Genomic DNA, 22,434 nt, shown 5'->3' on the forward strand with positions numbered 1-22,434 from the left:
TCCAAGCTCACATTTTCAGTACCACACGCACACACACACATCTGTGCAAACACATGCACAGAGACAGATTAGCAGCAAAACAGAAAAGAAAATCAAATACCTGCCTGTGTATACGAGTACATCCAAAACAAGCACATGGGCAATTAAATCTATATTCATATTTCAAATAATTATGAAGGTTCGAGAATCACATAAATTACCAAAATAGAGCTTGACTGCAATAAACTTTGTTCCAGTGTACTGCTTCAAAGCATTAGCAAAGAAAGAAAGTATAACAAATAAATCAAACACTGTTTATTCATTTCCCTAAATAATGATTGTATTCAATCGATGTATGTAGTTAAGGAATTTAAGTATTTCATCAATTTAGAAAAATACAGTATACACATAACAGAGACAAAAACAACCTTCACCAAGGTGAAATATTCCTTATAATATAATATTGCTTTTTTGAGAGGAATAACTGTTGTCTGTTAAGTTAAGACACTGACGTTTTTAAAGAATATCCCATCAATTAAGGGAATTTAAGTCTCTAATTCAGGAAAACTGAGCTTTTTTTTTTATATACATGTGTCATTTTTAAGGTTAATGCGTCACAATGTTGTACAATTCCAATTACTGTCAGTTCCAAATGGAGGCCTACCTTTTAATCTCCAACCTGTCCCAGTGCTCTACAGCTGTCCTCAAAGTCCAAATGTCTCCATGAACTCCTGAAGTCCAAGTTGTGTTCCTGTCACCGCTGAAGACCACGAATTGTCTTCAAAGTGTCCCAAAAACAATGACGAAGTCACAGCAGCTAAGTTAGCTCCACTAGCAGCTCCTTTAGCAGCTCCATTAGCAACTGGGAAGCTAGTAGCTGGTTTTAGCTGCAGTATCTAGTTTTCTGCGCAGAAGAGACGTCGCGACGGACTTCCTCCTTTTAGGTAATTAAATAAATGTAAATATGCTTTAATATGAGGCACTAATCATCCATGTTTGCAATGTTTTGAGCCTCCAATTCGACGCAGGGACTCCTGTCCTGTCGGCCTGAAGAGTAGTCCCTGTCATTAGTGTGCAGGTGTGCATTTTTTTTTCCCCCCCAGGTAATTTATAGGATGTCCCATTATTACTCAAGAGAGGACATAATATTTGGTTTTCACTGAACTCTGTGTTAATGTTGTTTTGTTGTGTTTTTTAATACACAAAAATACATGAATTCGAACTATACATATACATGTACATACAGATTATACGATATACTCTCCCTTATATGTTGTTTATTTTATTGACTGTATTGATGTTATTTGTTAGATTTCCCTCTGATGCTATTTGCAAATTTTCAGTCAAAAATGCCACATTTGTTACTGTTAAATGGGTGCATTTATTAAATGATAATATACAGTAGATATGACACTGTAGAACATATTATCTCACAGATTTTGAGGTTTTGACTGAGTTAAGTGGACCTTCAACAAGCAGCGGAACCCCTTTAACTCACACACAATCACACACGTGATTTTTACACACGCCACCTGTACATTTACATTTTTAACATGCAAATATTTCTTTATTTTATCACCCTCAACTCTCCATTAGTTCACAGAGCCGCCAGCGATGTAATAGTCATGAATTTAAGCAGAACTGGCCCACAGCCATTTTTTCAAAAATTATTTTAATGGAGGACACATTAAAAAAACAAAGAGATAATCAATTATCAATTAGGAATCCTGACTAAGAAAATGAACATTTAAGTAAGTAAAAGTCACTCTAATAAACAGCTTATTATTGTTTTGTTTTTTTAACACGGCACCTACAGCTTTGATGTAAAACAGCAGGTAAACACAGGTGTTACTAAAGACATTAATATAGACTGCTCTATATAGAGAGCAGAGATGTAATTAATGTGAAACACCTGTGTTTACCTTCCCCATATTATAAAAAGTTTTTATTGTGCAGTATAAGCATTCGTTCTGTAGTTTATTTTCTGTCCTATCAAAGAGGCCTGATGCTGTTTCAGCTCTCTCGGGTGATCCCTTATTGATCAAAATGTTTCATTTTTACCGCATCTTTTGCTCTGCATTTTGAAAACGCCATCAAGTCCTCACCCCGACATTCGATATTTGTATTTAGGTAGCTATAGGTCATCAGTAAACACCACCAAAGGGTAATTAAATAGCCTGTAATAAATGATTTTTTCATGTCAGAATCCCAGATTGGTTTAAGGCTATAAAAATGTTTCAGTACTGTCAGACATGTGTATTAATAAGCAGGTACCTTCCTTGACTCTTATTAAACAAGTCATTAAACCTGAGTGTCACCGAGGAACACTTAAAATAGCACTTAGGGTAGTAATAATAAGAATCGTCTTCAACTTGGGTGCCTCCTAAAAGCACATTTTTTGTGAGAACAGTGATTAAAAACAAGACTGTTTGACATCATTTACTGAGATTCAGCTGCTGACTAATTGATGCCTTAAAAAAGTACCTTACAATGACAACATCTGCCTGAGCGTATAATGTTATACCCAGCTTTTTTCAACCGAAATGGAAATGGAGAGTTCCGTTTGTAGTGTATTGCTTTGTCTCGTTTGTGGAGGAGGACGAGGAGAATATTGTCCATGTTATTCATGCAAAAAATAAATGTGTATCAACATTGCAGAACTTGTGACCCAACAAGGGTCACTGGCAAAAAAAAAATGATTATTTCATTTGAATAGTAATGAATAATGTACTGTACGTGGGTGAGAACATTCCGCTGCGAGTAACTGGGCAATTTTGTACTGAATCACCAATCACTCCAAATGTGCTTCTGTTTGCATCTGCTCATCTCGGGTCGTTCCTGAATTTGCAGTCGACACAGAATTTATTGCTGCATCACAAATTTCCTCCTGTCTTCGTGACTGCTGGTACTTTGCGTGCAGGAGGAGGAGGTTTAGTGGAAAACACAGCTCTGGGCAAATGATTGCTTGATTTTTATGAGTGAGAGTATAGCGAGCATGGGTGAATCCGAGTGGTCCAAAACGGCACATCCAAAGTCCTTTTCCTTGTCCTCAATGGTTGAATGTCACACGGTCAAGGAAAGATGTGAGGTAGAATTCACGAGAACTTAAGTCAAGACAAAAGTGCTGTTAAAAGAATGGTGGACATTAATGACTTAGGTTTGCTGTGAATGAAAATACAATGAGGCAATTGGCGTGCTTCCACCGGCTCGACTCGGCACGGATAAGCTGCGTTTTCCACTAGCGACAGTACCTGGTACCAAGTACCTGCTAGTACGATGCGTGACATCGGCAGACTGCCATCACAGGAAGAGACATCCGACGCTAGAATCAAGCCGAACAATGCAGGAAACTGTAGTTGAGTTAAAACGAATTAAAAATCCTAATAACGGGGGTTAATCTCCAACAATTACCAGGGAAATGTCTACAATCTCCTTCTCCGGTCATGGAGGAAGTACTGAACAAATAGTCTTAACTAACTGATTCTTCTTTGTAGTGGAAAACCAACCTAAACCGTGCCGTGCCGAGGGGAGCTGGGACCATAGGTGGAAAATGTGCTAATGAGAACCACTTTTCAAAAATGCTGAGATAAACACATTGTGCAAGGTTCAAGACATACAGTATGAGTGCATTTGCAAAATATGGCATGGACAGTTATTCACAGGCAGAGGTTTTACTAACTGTATATGATGATTTGTTCCCTTGTTGGCTCTTGTCGTGGACAGCCGCTGCGTTAAATTGTAGGTGGCATTATCTCCTCTCCTTTCATAAAGGATGCTGTAGTTTATCCTGTGCCAGAGGAGATAGAAAAGAAAGCAGGCAACAAAGCTCCTGTCTTTAGCGATTTTGGGAAAAGTCACTCACCTGGTTAACCTTCCTCGGTGAATTCAGACTACTTCAGATGCTCCCCTATCCGTCTTAGCGTGAGGATCCATTTGCTCGGCCATTAATTGGGTCATTAGTGAACACTATACGTCCTGAACTTGATGGTTTAAGTTAAAAAGCCTGGAATAGATTGTTGTTCTCGTGTCAGAAGCCTGGATATGTCGGCATTCATGGTAACTATTTGTTACAATGAATTGTTAAAAACAAGAATCTTTAATAATAAATACAATATAATCATAAATCAGGCTGCACGGTTGGTGTAGTGGTTAGCGCTCTTGCCTTTGCAGCAAGAAGACCCAGGTTCGAGCCCTGGTTGGAACAAGGGCCATGGAGTTTGCATGTTCTCTCCGTGTGTGCATGGGTTTTCTCCGGGTTCTCCGGCTTCCTCCCACAGTCCAAAAACATGAAATATGGGGATTAGTTAAATTGGACACCCTAAATTGACCATAGGTGTGAGTGTGAGAGTGAGAGTGAATGGTTGTCTCTATGTGTGTGTGGCCCTGCGATGGACTGGCAAACTGTCCAGGGTGTACCCCGCCTATCGCCCTATGTCAGCTGAGATTGGCACAGCACCCCCCACGACCCTCTGGTGGAGGATAAAGCGGTAGATGATGGATGGATGGATAATCGTAAATCATGAGGTCTTTGAAGGATGTAGACTCCCCCTTGTGGTAGCTTGTGGAAAACAATTCACCATCAACCTTTTTATGACGACGTGCACGTCAAAACAACACATTTAGCAACAAAACCCCCATGATAAAGAGAAGAAATCAGGGCTCTCTGCAGCAGCGTTTGTTGGAAAGCCCATGTCATTGACAAAAAAAATCCACACACATACTGTATATGGTAATATTCATGCTGTATTAGAGCCCTTAAATCTTTTAAATGCTTTGAAATGCACAGCAGATCTCTGCAGCGAGGTAAACATACATCCACGGGCTTTCTGCCAACTGCACACACAATGCATTTGTTTCGAACAATGAAAGCTGCTGCTGCTGCTGCTGCTACTGCTGCTGTGGCCCTGGATAGAAATGTATATATATGAACAAAGATGTTCCCTGACTGCAGCACTGATACTTTGCAAGTGTGCCGGGAGTGGTCTGGTCACAGTCCTTGGCTGTCAGGCGAAGGCTTTAGAAAACTGTTCTTGTGGAAAACGAATATTTACCTCCAGTTTCCTGATCTTTGCCACCGCGCACGAGAGAGAGAGAGAGAGAAAAGAAAGAGAAGATCCTTGAGTCATGCTTGAATAGAAATGAGTCCACACAGTGTTGAGGAGTTGTCACCGAGACATAATTGCACTTCAGGGAGAATACATTATTTATTGGAGATTTAGCCTCATTAATCTGCGAGACGTTGTGAGAGCGCGATCATTTTTTTTAACTTTTTTTCCTCATGATTTAGTGGTTTGCAGATTTTTTGCAGGAACATGAGTTTGCTCTTTGATGCGCAGTCAGTTTCCTTGAGTGTCTGTGTGAAAAAGTGTTTCTTGACAGCGCTTCCCCAGTGCTTTCAACGAATCATTATCCGTGCCAATGTTTGCACTCAACCTGTCTTTTCTCTCCCCCCTCCATCCTTTGTCTCGCAGCTGCACACTGACCTTGATAGTGGGGACAGTGTGGTGAAGTACACTCTCTCTGGGGACGGGGCCGGCTCCATCTTCACAATTGACCAAACAACGGGGGACATCCATGCCTTAAGGAGTCTTGACAGGGAGGAGAAGCCTTACTACACCCTGCGCGCCCAGGCTGTTGACATCAACACCAATCGTCCACTGGAGCCCGAGTCTGAGTTTGTCATCAAGGTCCAAGACATCAATGACAATGAGCCAAAGTTCCTGGAGGGACCGTACATGGCCACCGTCCCCGAGATGTCACCAGTAGGCAAGTGACCATATGCAGTGTCTGAAACACTGTGCTCTTCATTAAATGCAGTTTGTTTTTAAGTGTGTGTGTATGAGGAACTGACATGTGGTCAGAGCTGACTGAGCTGTGACCTGTTATGAGACATATGGAAGCTTGTTCTCAGTGAAAACACGTCTGCCAGCAGGGACACCAGGGAAAAGCTGATTTTTTTTTTAACCACACTCGACAAATAAAATCGACACCAGCTTACAGCTACAATATCTTAAAGGTGACATCGAATGCTTGTATTGCACACATATGTTAGTTATGGAGGTCTACTTACATATATTAACTTGTTTTCATGGTAAAAAACCTCCTAGTCGCTGCAAACGAGCCGATCAAAATATCTCCTCACTGACGCTCTCGTCAGCCGCAGTGTTTCAGACCAAAATCACACCCCCAGAACGTGGACTGTGTTGTGATTGGCCAGCCAACGAGAGCTTTCCCACTGTCCTGTGATTGGCCAGTTACCTGGAAGTGACATAATTGGTAGGCCAGCTCTCAGATACACAGCTCCCCCTCTGGCACGGTGGATGCTCTGCATCTCAGCAGCTACAACGAGAGTAGTCCTTCTTCTTCTGCGGTTGAATGTACGCAACCGGATGTGCCCGGACTAGTGCCCACACCAGGAGGCGCTACAGTGGTGAGAGGAGTGGCGAGGTATACTGATGACAACATCAACATACGGAAGCGCCGATCCGTTCTGAAACTTTAGGGTTTCATAAACGAGGTAATGACGCAGATACACACACAAACGCAGCGTTAGTTGGAGCTTCCGGTCTATGTCGCCTTTAAGACAGACTTTTACAATGGGAAAACTGGCGTTTGTAGATCACTCACTCTCCCACACCAAAGCCCATAGAGAAAATCATTGATTTAACATCACAGCACAGTTGGTGTGGGAGAGCAATAAGGTGGATGATGTCATTAAAAGGCAACCCAAAATGAAACTGTCCGTTAGTTTCTATGGATTTTATGAGTTCTGGAATCACTTTGGCATGAAAGTATACTCGATATATAACAGTGTTATCGTTTTTAGACATTTTAATGCAGAAAATGCTACATATCACATCTCTCCCTGTTTCCCCACTGGCAGTCAGTGCCTCAAACAACAGCACTTCAAGGAAGAAAAAAAAACCTTGAACTATTCCTTGGATAAATTGGAATTTATTGCTGTGAAAGCTTTGTTTTCTCCCTTTTTAACCGAGTTTCAGAGCAGTGGAACAACCAGAGGGTGCCATAGCTTGCTGCTCCCAACCGAATTTCGACATTTCAGAGAATGAGTTATTCTTGGTGTGCCCTGAGTACATTTCACAGCTCTCTCTTTAAACACCTCCCCCCCTCCCAGCTCCCAGCCCTCCAGGGAGAACTGATCAAGCTAATTCGCTGAGAGAATGGTTCCTCTCAATCTGAATGGCAATGAAGCCCTCGAATCTCCACAATCAGCAGTCTTGGGAGAGTATATGAGTAGAGAGTGGGGAACAACGCAGCCTTCAGCTCCCAGCGAACCCCTCCAAATCACACACAGTCGCTGAAACTGTTGACTGTGGAATCAGAGGAGCTTTTAAGTTAATCAAAAACACATCGAGAGTGCGCCACAGGAGCAGAGATTAGCTCCATACACTGCCCTCACTTGATCACTTAGGTGAATGGCGGCTAAAATGAATCAGTCCGACTCGGAAAGTCACTTCGTCCTGTGATTTAAAATACTAACTTTTATCTTTTAGTTTTATTTCATTTAAGGCCAGGCAAACTCCAAAGATATTTACTATATTTAGAGATTTACTTGACCTCTAGTTATCTTTGACACTTTATAGGTCAAGTTTGTAAGAATTAGTGACATCTAGTGGTGAGGCTGCAGATGTTGAAAAACTGTGGATTCTTTTCCGCACTTGGATGCTTTTCCAAGTGCGTCAGGGAAGTACGGTGGCCTTCTCATGCCACAAAGGACGTCATCATTCTGTCACTCTCAGTTTCTTCCTTGTCTTTCTGGGTTAATTCTTCTTCATCTGCTTCTGAACATGTAATGCACACGCAGTGCTGTTTTTTGTCCATCTGGGCTGCTGTAGAAACCTGGTGGCACAAAACGGCCACCTCCATAAAGTACAAGCGGAGGTAAACTAGTAAACTTCTAAGACTAAAACCAACAATTACACATTATACTTATAATACAAACATACTTAAGCATATGTTGCACCTTTCAAGTCATATTCTCTCAATTTTACAATACGCTGGGTTTGTTAAAATATAGTAATTAGCAATTAGCATGACTTGTAGTGCCTCGTATGTCCCATAATGCAGCTGGGTTACAACACTCCAGCCCTTAAACACCAGATTGTTTTTCTTTGTTAAAGTTTCTCCAGGATGGCGGCTCAATTAACACAATGTTTACATTTAGAATTATTCATGTTGATTTTGTGTTACCTTGTTGAGTCGGCCATGTTGTAGCAGCATGTCAGTACGGTAGCCCAGAATGGACAAATCAAAAAGTGTTGGGGTTTTTTGTGTTTTAATTGTACCTGAAGGCCACCGTAGTTTCTTCTACACACTTGGATGGGGGGAGCGAAACAAAAAAGATACATTGTCTTCCCCTAGAGGACACTAAAACACTGGTCGTTTAACCTGGTAGAATACAGTAGAAAACAATTGAAACAACTTAAAGAAAGTGTATTTTCTACTTATTTACTGAAATATGAACGGGATTATTTTTTTTAATTGATTAATCTGTCGATCAATTTTACTCAAATGTGTAGTTTTGTCCGCAAAAACCAAAAGTGATTCAGTTTTAATCATTTCTTTGTTTTACCGCGCAAAGAATTCACATTTAAGAAGCTGAAAAGTCGAAAGCAAACATGTTTCTCACTACTCCAATAAACCGATGAATCGATTAAACAGATCTGTAGAGACATCACACATGTTTAACACAAGCAATCATGTAGTTCAATCCGGAAATATGGCACAATAAGAGCAGGCAAACTTTGATTATGCACCATTTTATTGTTTCATTTGTGCCTGGAAGTGGTATGAGAATTGTTCTAAAATTAAAAGGTGCTACAAATAAAATAAAACATACAAAAAAAAAAGCATTCCTGATAACACAAAAAGCTGTGGGTTTTTTAAAGTAACCTTCAGTGCCACGCAATCACAGTTTTGATACCACAAAAATCCAGTCGATAATTGCTGCCAAATTATGTGAAACTCCACATTAAGTCGTTTTCTTTTTTGGAGTGAATTTAATCGTGACTCTTTTCCAAACGTGCTCTAACAGTTCGGGGGGTTGAGCAGTAACTTTTTTTTATCCCCTTCCTGTGCGAAATATATAAAACACTGCGGGAGATGCGAGCGCGGCTCAAACACTGCGTCAACCAAAGTCTTTATCTGTATTTATACCAGCGAGACTTGTGTAATCAATGGCTCCATTAACTGCTGTTGTCTTTGGCGAGAATGTCTCTGTGCATTTTTCTTTTATGGCGGCAGGGCAAAGCAAACGCTGAAGGAGCGAGAGTTGCCGACCATAAATAAGCATTAATGGTTGGTAATGAAGACTAATCTATAGCCAAACATTATAAACTCGCTAATGGCAATATTCCAGCGACTCCCTCGGAGTTGTTAGCAGTGAGCTTATCCCTGACTCATTTAGAGAAGTGACAAATAAAACCAAGTCTTTGAGAGAGTTTCCCTGAACCGACAGTGTAATTACCACAAGCCGACTTTGGCTTGATGAATTTGTTGATTTCACTCCTGGTGTCTGCAGACTTTTAATTTGTCAACGTCGGATGTCTTCCTCTCTTTCCCGTCACACTGTGGTTAGTTCAAAATGTACTAAATATACATTCTATTTTACCTTTTCTATTGTCTTATTGTTCATATTTTTCTAAATTGTACTTTCACATATGTGGAAATGCATGTTTAGTATTTATTACCTTTATCTTTGTTGTCTTTGCTGTACATTTCCCCACTGCGAGACTAATAAAGGATTTATCTTACCTTACCTTACCTTATCTTACCCTATCTGACCTTACCTTATCTTACTTTTTATTACCATAGCTTACCTTACCTTGTCTTACCTTACTTTATCTAACCTTACCTTATCATGTCTTACATTATCTTACCATATTTTACCTTGCCATAACTTACAATGTCTTATCTTACCTTGTCTTATTTTACATTACCTTAACTTATCTTATATTATCTTACTTTACCTGATCTTACCTTACCTTACATTACCATATCTTACCTTGACTTACCTTATCTCATCTTACTTTATCTTACCTTACCTTGTATTATTTTACCTTACCTTATCATGTCTACTATTATCTTACCTTGTCTTGTTTTACATCACCTTAACTTATCTTATATTATCTTACTTTACCTGATCTTACCTTACCTTACATCACCATATCTTACCTTACCTTACCTTGACTTACCTTATCTCATCTCATCTTACCTCATCTTACCAGTCGTAACGTCAGACTTCCTCTCTTTCCTGTCACACTGTGGTTAATTTAAAATGTAGATATTTAAGTCAAACAGGTTTGGGTTTGTTTAAAGTGTATAATGATAATATTAATAATATTCTTTATTTGTGCAGCACCTCTCCAAACACAAGTTGCAGACAAATAGGTAGAAAGAATTAAAACATACACACGAGCAACTATAACAAATACAAACTAAATGTAGGTAAAAGTGCTATGTGCCTTCTTTTAGTTTCAGCTCAGCATCTGTAACAGTTAAAACTGCCTTTGTCAGAGGATGAGGATAAAACATTGCTAATATACCAAGAAGCCGGACCATTAAGTGCTTTATAAGTCGTTAAAAGAACCTTGAAATCCACTCTAAAAAGTACTGGAAGCCAGTACATAAAGAGACCAAAACCTGGGGTGATAGGGTGGTGTTAATGCTGGTTAAAAGCCTGGCAGCTGACTTCTGCACTCACTGGAGTCTGTCTGCACAGTTTTATTTACTGTATGTTGCCGTAGTGTGATGATGACTTAAAGCATGAAAGGCATATAGTAGTAGTTATATATTATTGAAGGTCTAATTCTGGCGATTTTGATTCAAATGTACCCGTTTTTTCTGCTCTAAAGTTAAATTAAAATCAAATAAAACAGTAAAAGCAACCGTCTGAATGTTTGTAGACAGACCTCCAGTAGGGGGCAGTATCATAGGGCGTTGGGAGTAAGTATTGGCTGAAATATCAATTTTAAACTGTCATAAAAGTATGTCACAAAACACAGAATTTGAACACAGATTGCTTTTGTGTGTAATTGTTACTGAAATTAAGTTTAATTTTGATATATATAATAGTAATACAATGCTAATCTCTGTGCACCATGCTGGGTTAATTGCTTTTTTTCTCTGAACAAATTGTGAAATCTTTTATGAGTTTAAATACAATGATTTTTAAAATCTATATTAAGCAGTGCGCCCATGCCTGCATTCATCTTGTCTGTTTACCAGTGGTGACCTTTGAATCCACATTCCCTCCACCTAGTCCTTACTCACACACCTGCATTTCCATAATTATGTAAATAGATTTTTATTCCACTTGTTTACCGTCTCACACCACCAAAGTAAAAGACTGCTACATTTTTCCCCCCCGTCTGGCGCTGAGTGTATAGGCGTCTTATGCACTTATGTGGATTTTTTTTTTCTGTCTATTTGTGAACTCAGAATCTAATCTCATCAAATCGTCCTTGATGATCAGAACTATGTGGACACTAATCTCTGCCTCTCTAACAGTGGTGTTAAAACAACAGATAACCATCTGTGCTCAGACATGCAGTCTGAGCACCGCCTATTTAATGTATACACAGTTCTTTATAGGCAAATAATATGGAATTATATTTCTGTCTATATTTTCAAAATACACTTTTTAAGACACTAATAAAATATCGATTTAATCGTTCAAAAATATTGTATTTTATTGTTTGAAGAAACACTTGCTCTTTGCGCTCCCTGATTTGTTCTTTGCATTCCCTGCATTTTCAAACAATTAAATACAATATTTTTGAATAATTAAATTGATTTTCCTAAAAAGTGTCGTTCATGAAATGTCTTGCTTGAAAATATTGACCCAAATCTAATTCCATAAAATAGGTTTCTTTTTTCAGTGAGTATGCCACAGTTTTTTTTATAAAGCATACTATATGTACACAGAGCTGTCTGAGTGTAAAGGCATCGCTGTCATCCCGTGTGAAGGATCTGTCCAAGAAAACACCAGGCAGGACTGTCTCTTAGAATCAGGCATTTTTTTGTTTGATATGAAAAAAAGGCTTCTTCTTCTTCTTCTTTTCTGCAAACCACGGGCAGCATCACATTTTTCGACATTTTGCACAGGGGGGAAAAAAAAGTTTTAGATTTCATAGCCAATTGTTTTTCTGTGTCATATTAGCTTTTCTCAAGTGTCATTTTTTTCTCAGGCGGCATGTAATACATATACAGTTATACCCATTTTGTATCTTTCTTTGTTGTTGTTTTGAGCAGCATAACAACAACACTTCCTTTAGAATGTCGTTACCCTCCCACGTCTCCATCCTACTTTACCTGAGCTGGATAATGCACAGCAACAGAGAATCAGTAATCATAAATAAATTAACACAATACAGTATGTAATATCACTCTGAAGATAAGAACATAGTGCTCTGTTTATCAGAAATAAACAACAAAATAAGATAAAGAGCAATATAAATCAGATTCCCGCTGGTAAGTGTTTTATGTATTAAATATTTCATTGACACAGTTTTATCTAAATTATATAAGTATACACATAATGCAGATTGTAGAGACACACACAAAGGGAGGTTCTCAAAACTTTGTGTATGATTTGTTATTATAAAAGTGTATATATTCTGTCTTAATGTCTATTATGTGCATTCTATTTTACTGATCTATAGTCTTATTGTTCATATTTTTCTGTATTGTACTTACGTATGTGAAAATGCATGCTAACTATTTATTACCTTTACTCTCTTTGCTGCTATGACAATGTACATTTTGCCACTGCGAGACTGATAAAGGACTTATCTTACCTTACCATCTTATCCTACCTTACCTTACCATCTTATCTTATACTTACCTTACCTGATTTTACCATACCTTACCTTAATCTTACCTTGTTTTACCTCACCTTGTCTTACTATACCTTATCTTACTTTGTCTTATCTTATTTTACCTCTTACCTTCCCTTATCTTACTTTATTTTACCATATTTTACCTTACCTTGTCTTACCCTATCTTATCTAATCTTATTTTACCTTACCTTACCTTACCTCATCTTACCTTACCTTGTCTTACCTTATTTTACCTTACCTTACATTACCATACCTTATCTAACCTTACCTTACCTTAACTTATCTTATCAAATGAGGGAAACAAGAAAATTGGCCAAACATATTGACCAAAAAAAGAGAAAAATCGGCTTCATCTATTGGCCGTTGACTACACTGTTTTCTAAAGATTGGTATTCAGGTTGACCTTTGACCTCAGAGTAAATAATGTATCTTAGCTTTAGCGACATGAGCTCACACGAATCTGTGGTTTTCAGAAACATACACGCCGGCTGAAAGTGGGTTCCTCTCCGACAGGATTCTTGTGATTGAATGTGATTCTATAAACAGACACACAGTGAGTGCTGCAACTGTAAATAAGTAGCGCTTTAATGGAACGGCATCTTCGATACCAGCTAGTTAAGGGAGATGAGCCAAACCTTCAGCAAAGTAATTACTCTATCCCTGTTAGTGCAGAGTTTGGAGGAGTGCCACTTTAATGCCGCACTTCCTACAGACCTTCGTTTCCCTAATGCTGGCATTGTTTAATAAATGCCTGCAGGACAGCGTTTTAGCCTGACTTAATTTGTTTATTTATTTAGATAATAGCTATTTAGTAAATGCTATAAATGTGGCGAGCGAATAAAAAAGAAAAACAAGGAGGGGGAAATTGCAACAACTTCCCTCCTCATCATCACACTCCATCAGCGACTTGCTCACTGTTACCTGCAGCTTTCTCACTTCATTAGTGTCAGATCGAGATCATTTCGGGAAACAGATGAACTTCAAACAGTTTGGATAACACTCGCACGCGCGAAACAAATTACGTCAAAGCCAATCATTCTTCTCACTCTTTCACCGCAGGGACGTATGTGACGCAGGTGACGGCCACAGACGCAGACGACCCCACGTACGGAAACAGCGCCCGAGTGGTGTACAGCATCCTGCACGGCCAGCCGTACTTCTCCGTCGACCCCAAAACAGGTAAAGCACTCATCCGTCTTAATGTCGTCAGGATATACGCTCTTTACGAGCACCTGCCAGTTGCAGGAAAGGAAAAGCCTGCAGTGAAATGAGCTTATCTCGGCTTTTAGTCGGGAAGATATGAGTGATTGAGTGGCCGTTTCTTAACACTGAGCGGAATATAATACAGTCTAACTGCACCGTGCATCAGGACAATAAAGTAGAGCCACAAATTGACCCCTGGGACACAAAAGGACACAGGGACACGACAGCGCATTATTTATTGGACAGGTATTATGAATATGGTTGTTGCAATGAAACCAAACATGTCTGATATAGTCATGTCCTACATCTTTAGCCAGGCTAATGTGACAGAGTAAGAGATATACAATAAAAGTGATCATTTTATTGACACATTATTCAGTACATAACTTAATTTAGGAGGGTTTATTTGAACATTGAATGTATGACCCAATGAGTATGTTTGTGTAGTAAGTAAGTAAGTGTATAACTGCTTTTAAAATCTAAGTAATTCTATTTTCATAGCCCCGTGCGGTCCACTGGTTTTCTAAATAACACCATTATCGACCAAGGTTAAAATACAGTGGTGCAAATTTAGGCTTTTCACATAGGAGCCAGATTTATGTCAAGATAATTTACTTCTCATGTACCTCACACGCCGGTACAGTGAAATTAGATTAAGCTGGAACGAGAGATAAGGCGACTTATTATCCACTAAGATAAGATCACATACCGTGGTATATACAGTAGAACAGTATTTCTGATTTTCCTCCAAGTGCCACCAGAGGAAGCTCACGTACCACTGGTGGTACACATGCCACAGCTTGAGAAGCAAGGCTCTCTAGTCTAGACTAATGCTGCGTTTATTAATATCGGAACTCCGAGTTCACGACGTTGTAGAGAGAAGTAAAGCTAAAACTCTAAAAACTCTAAATATTGGTCAGACAATCGTGAAACCAAAAGTGATTAAACAACAACAACAGGTTTAAATTAACTGAAACACTACAGTGTTAGTTCCTACATTTTCTACCACATAAATAATACCTTTTTTTTCTACATTAGTCCGGACGGTACGACGGCGTATTAGGGCCAAGAATGGGGAAAAAAAAGATCTCTCCAAATCTGCAAGAAAAAAGTCTGAGATTTATGAGATTTAAACTGGCAAATCTACAAGAAAATAAAGTCACATATTTATGAGATTAAAAGTCACAAATCTATGAGAAAATAAATTAGCAGATTTATGAAACTTAAAGTGGCAAATCTACTAGAAATTAAAGTTGCAGATTTATGAGATTTAAAATAGCAAATCTCCAAGAAAAAAGTCTCAGATTTATGAGATTGAAAGTAGCAGATTTATGAGAAAAAAAAGTAGCAAATTTATGAGAAAATAAGTTGGTGTTTTGTTTTGTTTTTGTCAAGCAACCTCAACACACCACAGAGGCCGCCCGGTAAGCAGGGAACGCCACACTTTGTATTGCTGGTTCACAGGTGGCGTGCTTGGTTGCTCTTTCATGTGAGCGCAATCTGACGCTGTCTGTGGTGCTGAAAATGCCCACTGTGAATTTCTCGTAGATTTGCCACTTTTAATCTCATAAATCTGCAACTTTTTTCTCGAAATATTACCCCCCTTCCCTGGGTCCGTATTTATTTATTTTTTTTCATACTTGGCCCTAATACAACATGGCAGTAAAAAAAAAATATAAGTTGACGAGTGGCAGTGAAAGGCAAGTGTGCTCCAAATCTGAAATACCTTCACACACACGGTGCCAGAGTCTCGCCGGTTGTTGGCTGCCGTTGGCTTACTATCTGGGACAGTTCAAAGCATTATGAAAATAGGTTTGTGCACATCACACACAGGATGCAGATCCTGTGGAATCTGCTGCTGATTATGCCACGGAACAGAGCCGACTTCCTGTGGCTGCATTTCAAAAAATGTAAAAATGCTGGGGGAGAGCAATAAAAAAATCAAACTGTTAAAGCAAATGTTTGCCCTGCTGGGCCTGCATCTACTTCCAAAACACACGTCAACAACCACCGGGAGGGGGGTTAGTGAGGGGGGGGCGACGAATGCATAAATCAACACTCGTGTCAGGGTGATTATCCCTGTCAGAGACAGACACCCGTCCTTCTTCCCAAAAATATGACAGGCATTTCAAAAATAAACACAGTCTTTGATTTTTTTGGATACGCACACAGGGTTAGGGACATAAATATGTTTTGAGGGCATTTGAGGGTCAATTTCCAGGGCAATTTAATCAGATTTTATCCCCGTCTTTGACATTTTAACACATTTTTCTTAGAGTGGAATTTAACGTCAACTGCACCAGATTAAATGATAGGATTGAGGAACAGCATGGATTCTAAACCCTAGAATATTAGATTCATGTAGCATTGTGAATGTCCCATCTTGTCTTAACACTTATCCAGTTTGAATTGCTACAACACTTTTGTAAGATTACATTAAAAGGGGCCTTCATGCAATTTTCAAGGGCAATTTCAGATTTTTTTTGATTCATTTTTGCCTGGAGCTAATTTCCTACTCTTGGTTTGGAGTCTGTAAGGGACATCCTCACATCCCCACTGGTTTTTGAACAGAATGAGAGAAGAGGGAAGGGAAGTGCAGACCCACCTATATACAGTGTGCTGCCTGCTTCCTTTTAGCCTGCCAACCTCCCACTGACCCAGCTATTAATTTGCAGTACAAACGCTCTCTGATCTCAGGGTCTCTGATCCTCAAGTGAATCATTATATGGCTTCACCGGAGTTCCACAGTGAATGTCAAGTGTCTCCAGTTTGTGAAATGACCTCTATTTCAGCCTCGCTCGGTGCATATGTGCAGCTCGAAGGAGCTCTCCAACTATTTAGGTGGGAATATATCGTGCATGTTGGAGTTAATCGGGCGTTTGGCATCAAACATATTTCAGGAGGATTTTATGTTCCACTGCTTTTTTCATGCTTTGGACTTTTTTTTTTGCCGTACAGTAAGTGGCTATTTGTCATTTTTAAGCTGGGGACACACTACACAACTTTCACAGTCGATGCCGGTTTTGAAAAGACTTGGAGTTCATGCTAACTGACCAACTGAACATCAAACTCTCGCTCAAACTCAAGAGCAACAGTTTATAGGCTAAACTTCGTATTCTGAGGCTATTTCCTTTGTCCCATCTACTCTTTTCAATTGGCTGTTGGCAGCATGGGTTTGCGGGTGGGTCAGTACATACCCCCCAATTGCGTCCAGTTGGTTAAAAAAATTCAAACATGTTTCAGATTTTTGTGTCAACTAGCCAATGCCGACTGTCCCCAACTAGTGCTGACTGGTGCAGACTCTGCTCAACTGTGAATTGTGGGTAAAAATTGGGCAAAAAATGAATCTTTGTGGTGTGTCTCCAGCTTTGCTCTTGACTCGTGGATAAAATCTAGCCCAACAAAATGGGATGCCCCCTTCATGATTGTGATTCAACATGCCAGCAGGAAAAAAAACCCGATAAAATAAAATAAACAACAAAAAAAAAAAATCTGAAGTCAGTTGTCTTTAATGCATGGAAATAGCAGTGTATAAGCGTTTTTTGTAGCTACACAGCTTGCGAACAAATGTTAGCTTTTTGATGGCAACATGCACTTTTCTTAGAGACAGCTAATCTATGAAAAATCTTATAACCCTTCATTTAAAGTGCTTGTTAGTTATAATGTGTTTTGTTTTTTAGGAATGCAGGGCTATGAGCTGAACCTACTCAAAGGAAATATGTCACAAAGCTAACATTGTCTAGCATGTCATGAGACCACACGAGACCTCATTTTGCTGAGGAGACTTACCAGAAAATGTCTTTAATTAAAAAACAAAACTTTAATTTGAAAGCTTAGTTAGCCATTTTATACTTCTTTTTTCAGGAGCACACTTCAAATGTTGGGCTATGAGATTAACCTACTTAAAAGAAACTCATATTAGTGTCACTTAGCCAACGTTGGCTAGCATGCGGTGTGGCTAAGCTAAACACAGCTAAACATGTCTGCTGTCTCTTGTACATACCATAAACTGGTCCAAGCACTGAAAATATCTTCTACTTTGCTGCGGAGACATGTTGGACGACATTATAACTGAAAAACCTAAATTTAAAGGGCTAATTAGTTATTATTTCAGGAGCACACTTCAAATGGAGATTTCTCCAGGTGAAAACTAAACTTAACTAAACTAAACTCACTAAGTAAACTAACGTTACTAGAAGCTAATATTAGCTAGCATGTTGTATACAACAAAACTTGTTTGCAGTCTATTGTTTTGTGCATTCCATGATCTGGTTCACCAGTATTCTAAAGCAGACAAACAAAGCTGTTTTTAATCCATGTAGTGATACAATAACAACAACAACAGCTGTCAATTACTTCTTTTGTTTTGGGTGTCGGGATATTGAAAACCATGCTATATGAAGTGCACATGGCGGTGAAGTATTACATTCTTGAAAGGAAATCCCATTTTGTCAGGATGGATTTTAAACCGCCACCTTTTATAAGCGAAGGTGTCGGGATAAAAATGAGAAATGGGATTGGGCCTTTGTCTCTGTCTCACTATCTCTTCCTCTTCCTGTTTTTTCAGCCTCTTTTTATTGTCTGTATTTCTCATCTATCTTCCTCCACGCCAGGAGTCATAAAGACGGCCTTGCCCAATATGGACAGAGAGGTGAAGGAGCAGTACCAAGTCTTAATCCAGGCCAAGGACATGGGTGGCCAGCTGGGGGGGCTGGCGGGGACCACCACCGTCAACATCACCCTCAGCGATGTCAACGACAACCCGCCCAGGTTCTCTAAAAGTGAGTGCCCTTTTGACATAATAGGTATTTAATGTATATTAGCTGTTTGACAAGCATCACGTCTCGTTTGGTGGATAACAGCAGTAACGCTGATGACCTTTTTCGCAACGTCGACACCTCCTTTTTATAACACCATAAAGACTGTGCAATTACAGCGGGGCTGAAGGTTATTCATTCCTTTCTCCTCTTTGTAATTGTTTTTCATTATTTGTCATAACGCTTTGTCGTCGCGTGAGAGCGCCGCTCTGTTTATTTAGCATGATTGTGTCTGCTGCAGCCTCGACTCCGGGGCAAATGAACCAGGCAGAATTGGTGTTATTTCACTCTCGGGGCATCTGTCTATATTTAGATCGGGGTTTGAGTGTGATGGTGTGGCAACAGGGATTGAGCATTACAAATGGAGTGTTAACACACCATATTTTAATGCACTGTCTCACAGAAGCTGCTGCTGTATAAGAGATTATTCCTTTGTGCTCTTCACCGGGGTCATCTAGAAAGCCGAGCTAAAATCACAGCGGTAACCTCATTGATCTGTAGAAGCTCTTCTGTGCATAAATATTTAACGTAAACAGGATATTTGAGGTTTCACTGAGCAATAAAATGCAGAGAACGAGACTTTTGCACCTCATCTCGGTTCTGTTTCCAGCCTTGAGAAAAATCTTTGCCCAATCCCAGACAGTTCAATGGCAGAATTGCAGCTCTGAACACAACTGCCTTTATGTGGCAAAATAAACCAAAAAGAGTTGGACCATGAATTAATGGAAATACCTTTAAAAAATTAAGCTGTGGTGTGTAACGTATTTAATTTTTTTAACGTATGTAACGGATTTGACGTTATTATTCTGTCTCTGTTTGGTTATGTAGAGGAAACAATACAATCATTCAGGCAATAGTATCAGACCTGACAGAGGGAGTGTTTGTGTGTATACAGCAGCAGAGCACAGGTGGACGGGGACAAGAAGTGGTTATCTCGTCAAAATGTGGCTTTTTTCATGTACACATTAAGTTAAGGTTGTTTTGTCTTTGAATGCTTTGTTTGAGATCATTTGATGTGTAAGAAGCTCATGTGTCTGTTCTCATCGTTCCAGCGATTGGAAACACAGTGTTATTTCCACTCATTATGTGTGTGTTTTTCTTGTGACCCTGCCCATTGCAGCTTTAAATCGAATCCAATTGATTCCACTTTCATGGCGCCAAATCACAAGATACAATATCTCCAGGCACTCTGCATAGGTCGGGACCTTATTACGGAGAAACCATGTGGAAAATTTGCTCTATTCAAAAGCCAGCAAGTGTACGTTTGGACACCAGAAAACAAAACAAAACCACAACACGGCTCTGCTGCACCGATGCAGTCTCTTCATGTGAATCTGTGAGGTGACACCAGGCTGCTTCTCCTCTGAATGTAAATGCAGGCAGTGTGATGGTCAAGCTCTTTTTGGCTGTGTGTAAAAGATTATATTTCCATAATGCTGTCACAGCACAGAGGTTTAAGACAGGAAGGGGCGGCTTCTTCACCCTTCCCCAAAGTCTCTCTTTGTCTTCTTCTCTCCTCTGAGCTACAGAGGTGGTATGGGCAAAGGAAAAAAAAACAAAAAAACTGTTGAAACTGTGGCTAAACTACCAAGGTTTCACTCAACTTATTATACAACTGCATGAATCCACGCTACAAATCTCTCCTCTCCTCCCTCATCATTATAGATTTTGTATTTGTTCACAGTCAATCCGCTAAACCACCATGATGGCACCGGAGGGTATTGCAGCCGCAGAGGTCGTGAGTAATAATGGCGAACTGTGCCTTAATCTGCCTTTTCGGAATTATCCCAGCAGCTTGTTTACCTGGCGACTGACTGATGCCGTGCAGGCGACTGTTTGTTAACTCCTCCGAACCCACGGCCTCCCTCCTGTCTGGAGTTCACGACTAAAAAGTTGCTCCGCTCTCCTTGCAAGGACGTGAACCTTAAAGGACGTTCCTTAAAAATTAATGCATGTCCCCAAAATGTGCTTGATTATTTATTGAAATTATCGCACCCAAATTCATCCATATGCCTCAGCTTTCCCGCCTTTCTAAATCTTAGGATCAACACAGAGGGAAAGAGGGGAAAGCCAAAGATCCACAGCAAAAATGGTTGAATGACAAATGAGGAGTGCAGTGACAGAAACAGCACATGGCAGCTGTACCAGTATTTTTAGGTGAAGCATGACTTGATGAGTAGTTTTGACCCTTAAAGTTCGGGTGGGTGAGCCTGGAAGAGCTGGCAATAGGAGGGCTACACTTAATCCTTGCTTCCACCAAGTGGCTCAGTTCAGTTTCATCTGGCAAGTGACACAATTATTTGCATTTCAATCATCAAAGGATGTGAAGGGTAACGAAATAACTGAGAAGTGAACCTCGCACATCCGTCCCACACCTGGAAGGAAGGAGCTATAGACACGTTGCAGTCTGTCAACAGATGAGCGCAATTAAAGGTGACAACGGGAATGAAATGGGAGAACATAAAAGAAGATTCAAAGCTGCTTGTGCTTCTTCTTCTTCTTCTTTAACACATACAACCGGGCAGGCTTGCATCAGGAAGCATAAAATCATTATGCGGATCACCAAAAAAAGAATAGTGATGATCTGCTGTGGCGACCCCTAAAGGGAGAAGCAGAGAGAAGAAGAAGGAAGAAGAAAAAGTGTTTACTGTGTCACCTTCTGCTTGACAAACGACACATTAGTACCTTTACACGATTTGAGAAACATTGAATTATGAAATATATGGTGAGCATTTTAGTCCGACTGGAATTGACATGAATCGAAATATAACCCAAATAATGCTGTATGTAGTCAGTTGGACCCAAATTGGCTTGGACCCATGGTCCTCAAACTGTGGTACGTGCACCACCAGCTGTACGCAAGCTTCCTCTGGTGGTACTTGGAGTAAAATCAGAAATAATGTTCTACCGTATAATCCAGGGTGTGTGATCAGAGTGGAGCAGAGGAATTTTGACCGGAGTGCGATAATAATTATTCATCTTATTAATCCAATTTCACCGTAGCTGACTTCGCTCCGCTTATTGACACCGCTGCATTTTAACGTTGGCGATAATGGTGTTACTTTAAGAGCTCAATATTTTCACAGGTGGTTCTTGGTTTAAAAACTTTGAGATCCAAAGTTCCCTCTCTGGCCTTTGACCTGGAGATAATAGAAGAGGCATGAAGACGGAGGAAAAAGATATCCGGGAGAGAAATATTAATATTGTGAACTTCATGGATGATAGGAAGATTTGGAATAGTTATCAGCATAGCACGACTATCCTGGAACAAGAACAGTTGGACAGAAACATACAGACTGTTTCACGCTAGTATGATGTCATACTAGCTAGCTGATGTAGCTGTTAGCATTCAGCCGACACGCCTTGTTTACCATTCAAAACCGTACCTTGGTGCAAAGCTTCAAATAAAAAGCAAAACAATTTGCCAAGTCCCTGCTTCCAAAACACTTGAAGTTCTGGAAAATGTGACTTTCGGCTTCATGTCACCGTTATTCAGTGACACGCTGGCTAACTTATTGGCTATCACCTCTGCTTGAGTCGCGTACGCCTCTCCATCTCGAGTATTATGAGAACTA

The 22,434-nt window shown here is 39.9% G+C and overlaps 1 protein-coding gene across 1 annotated transcript in view; it reads left to right on the plus strand.

Moving 5' to 3' along the window:
• LOC131470627 (cadherin-12-like) overlaps positions 1-22,434 on the plus strand; it is a 133,932-nt gene that overhangs the window by 58,442 nt on the left and 53,056 nt on the right. Inside the window, exons 3-5 of the mRNA XM_058646575.1 lie at positions 5,451-5,745; positions 13,899-14,018; positions 18,656-18,823. Coding sequence (XP_058502558.1) covers positions 5,451-5,745; positions 13,899-14,018; positions 18,656-18,823 — 583 coding nt within the window. The remainder of the gene's footprint in view (positions 1-5,450; positions 5,746-13,898; positions 14,019-18,655; positions 18,824-22,434) is intronic.

Source organism: Solea solea, chromosome 1 (assembly GCF_958295425.1).
Source record: "Solea solea chromosome 1, fSolSol10.1, whole genome shotgun sequence".
NCBI lineage: Eukaryota > Metazoa > Chordata > Actinopteri > Pleuronectiformes > Soleidae > Solea > Solea solea.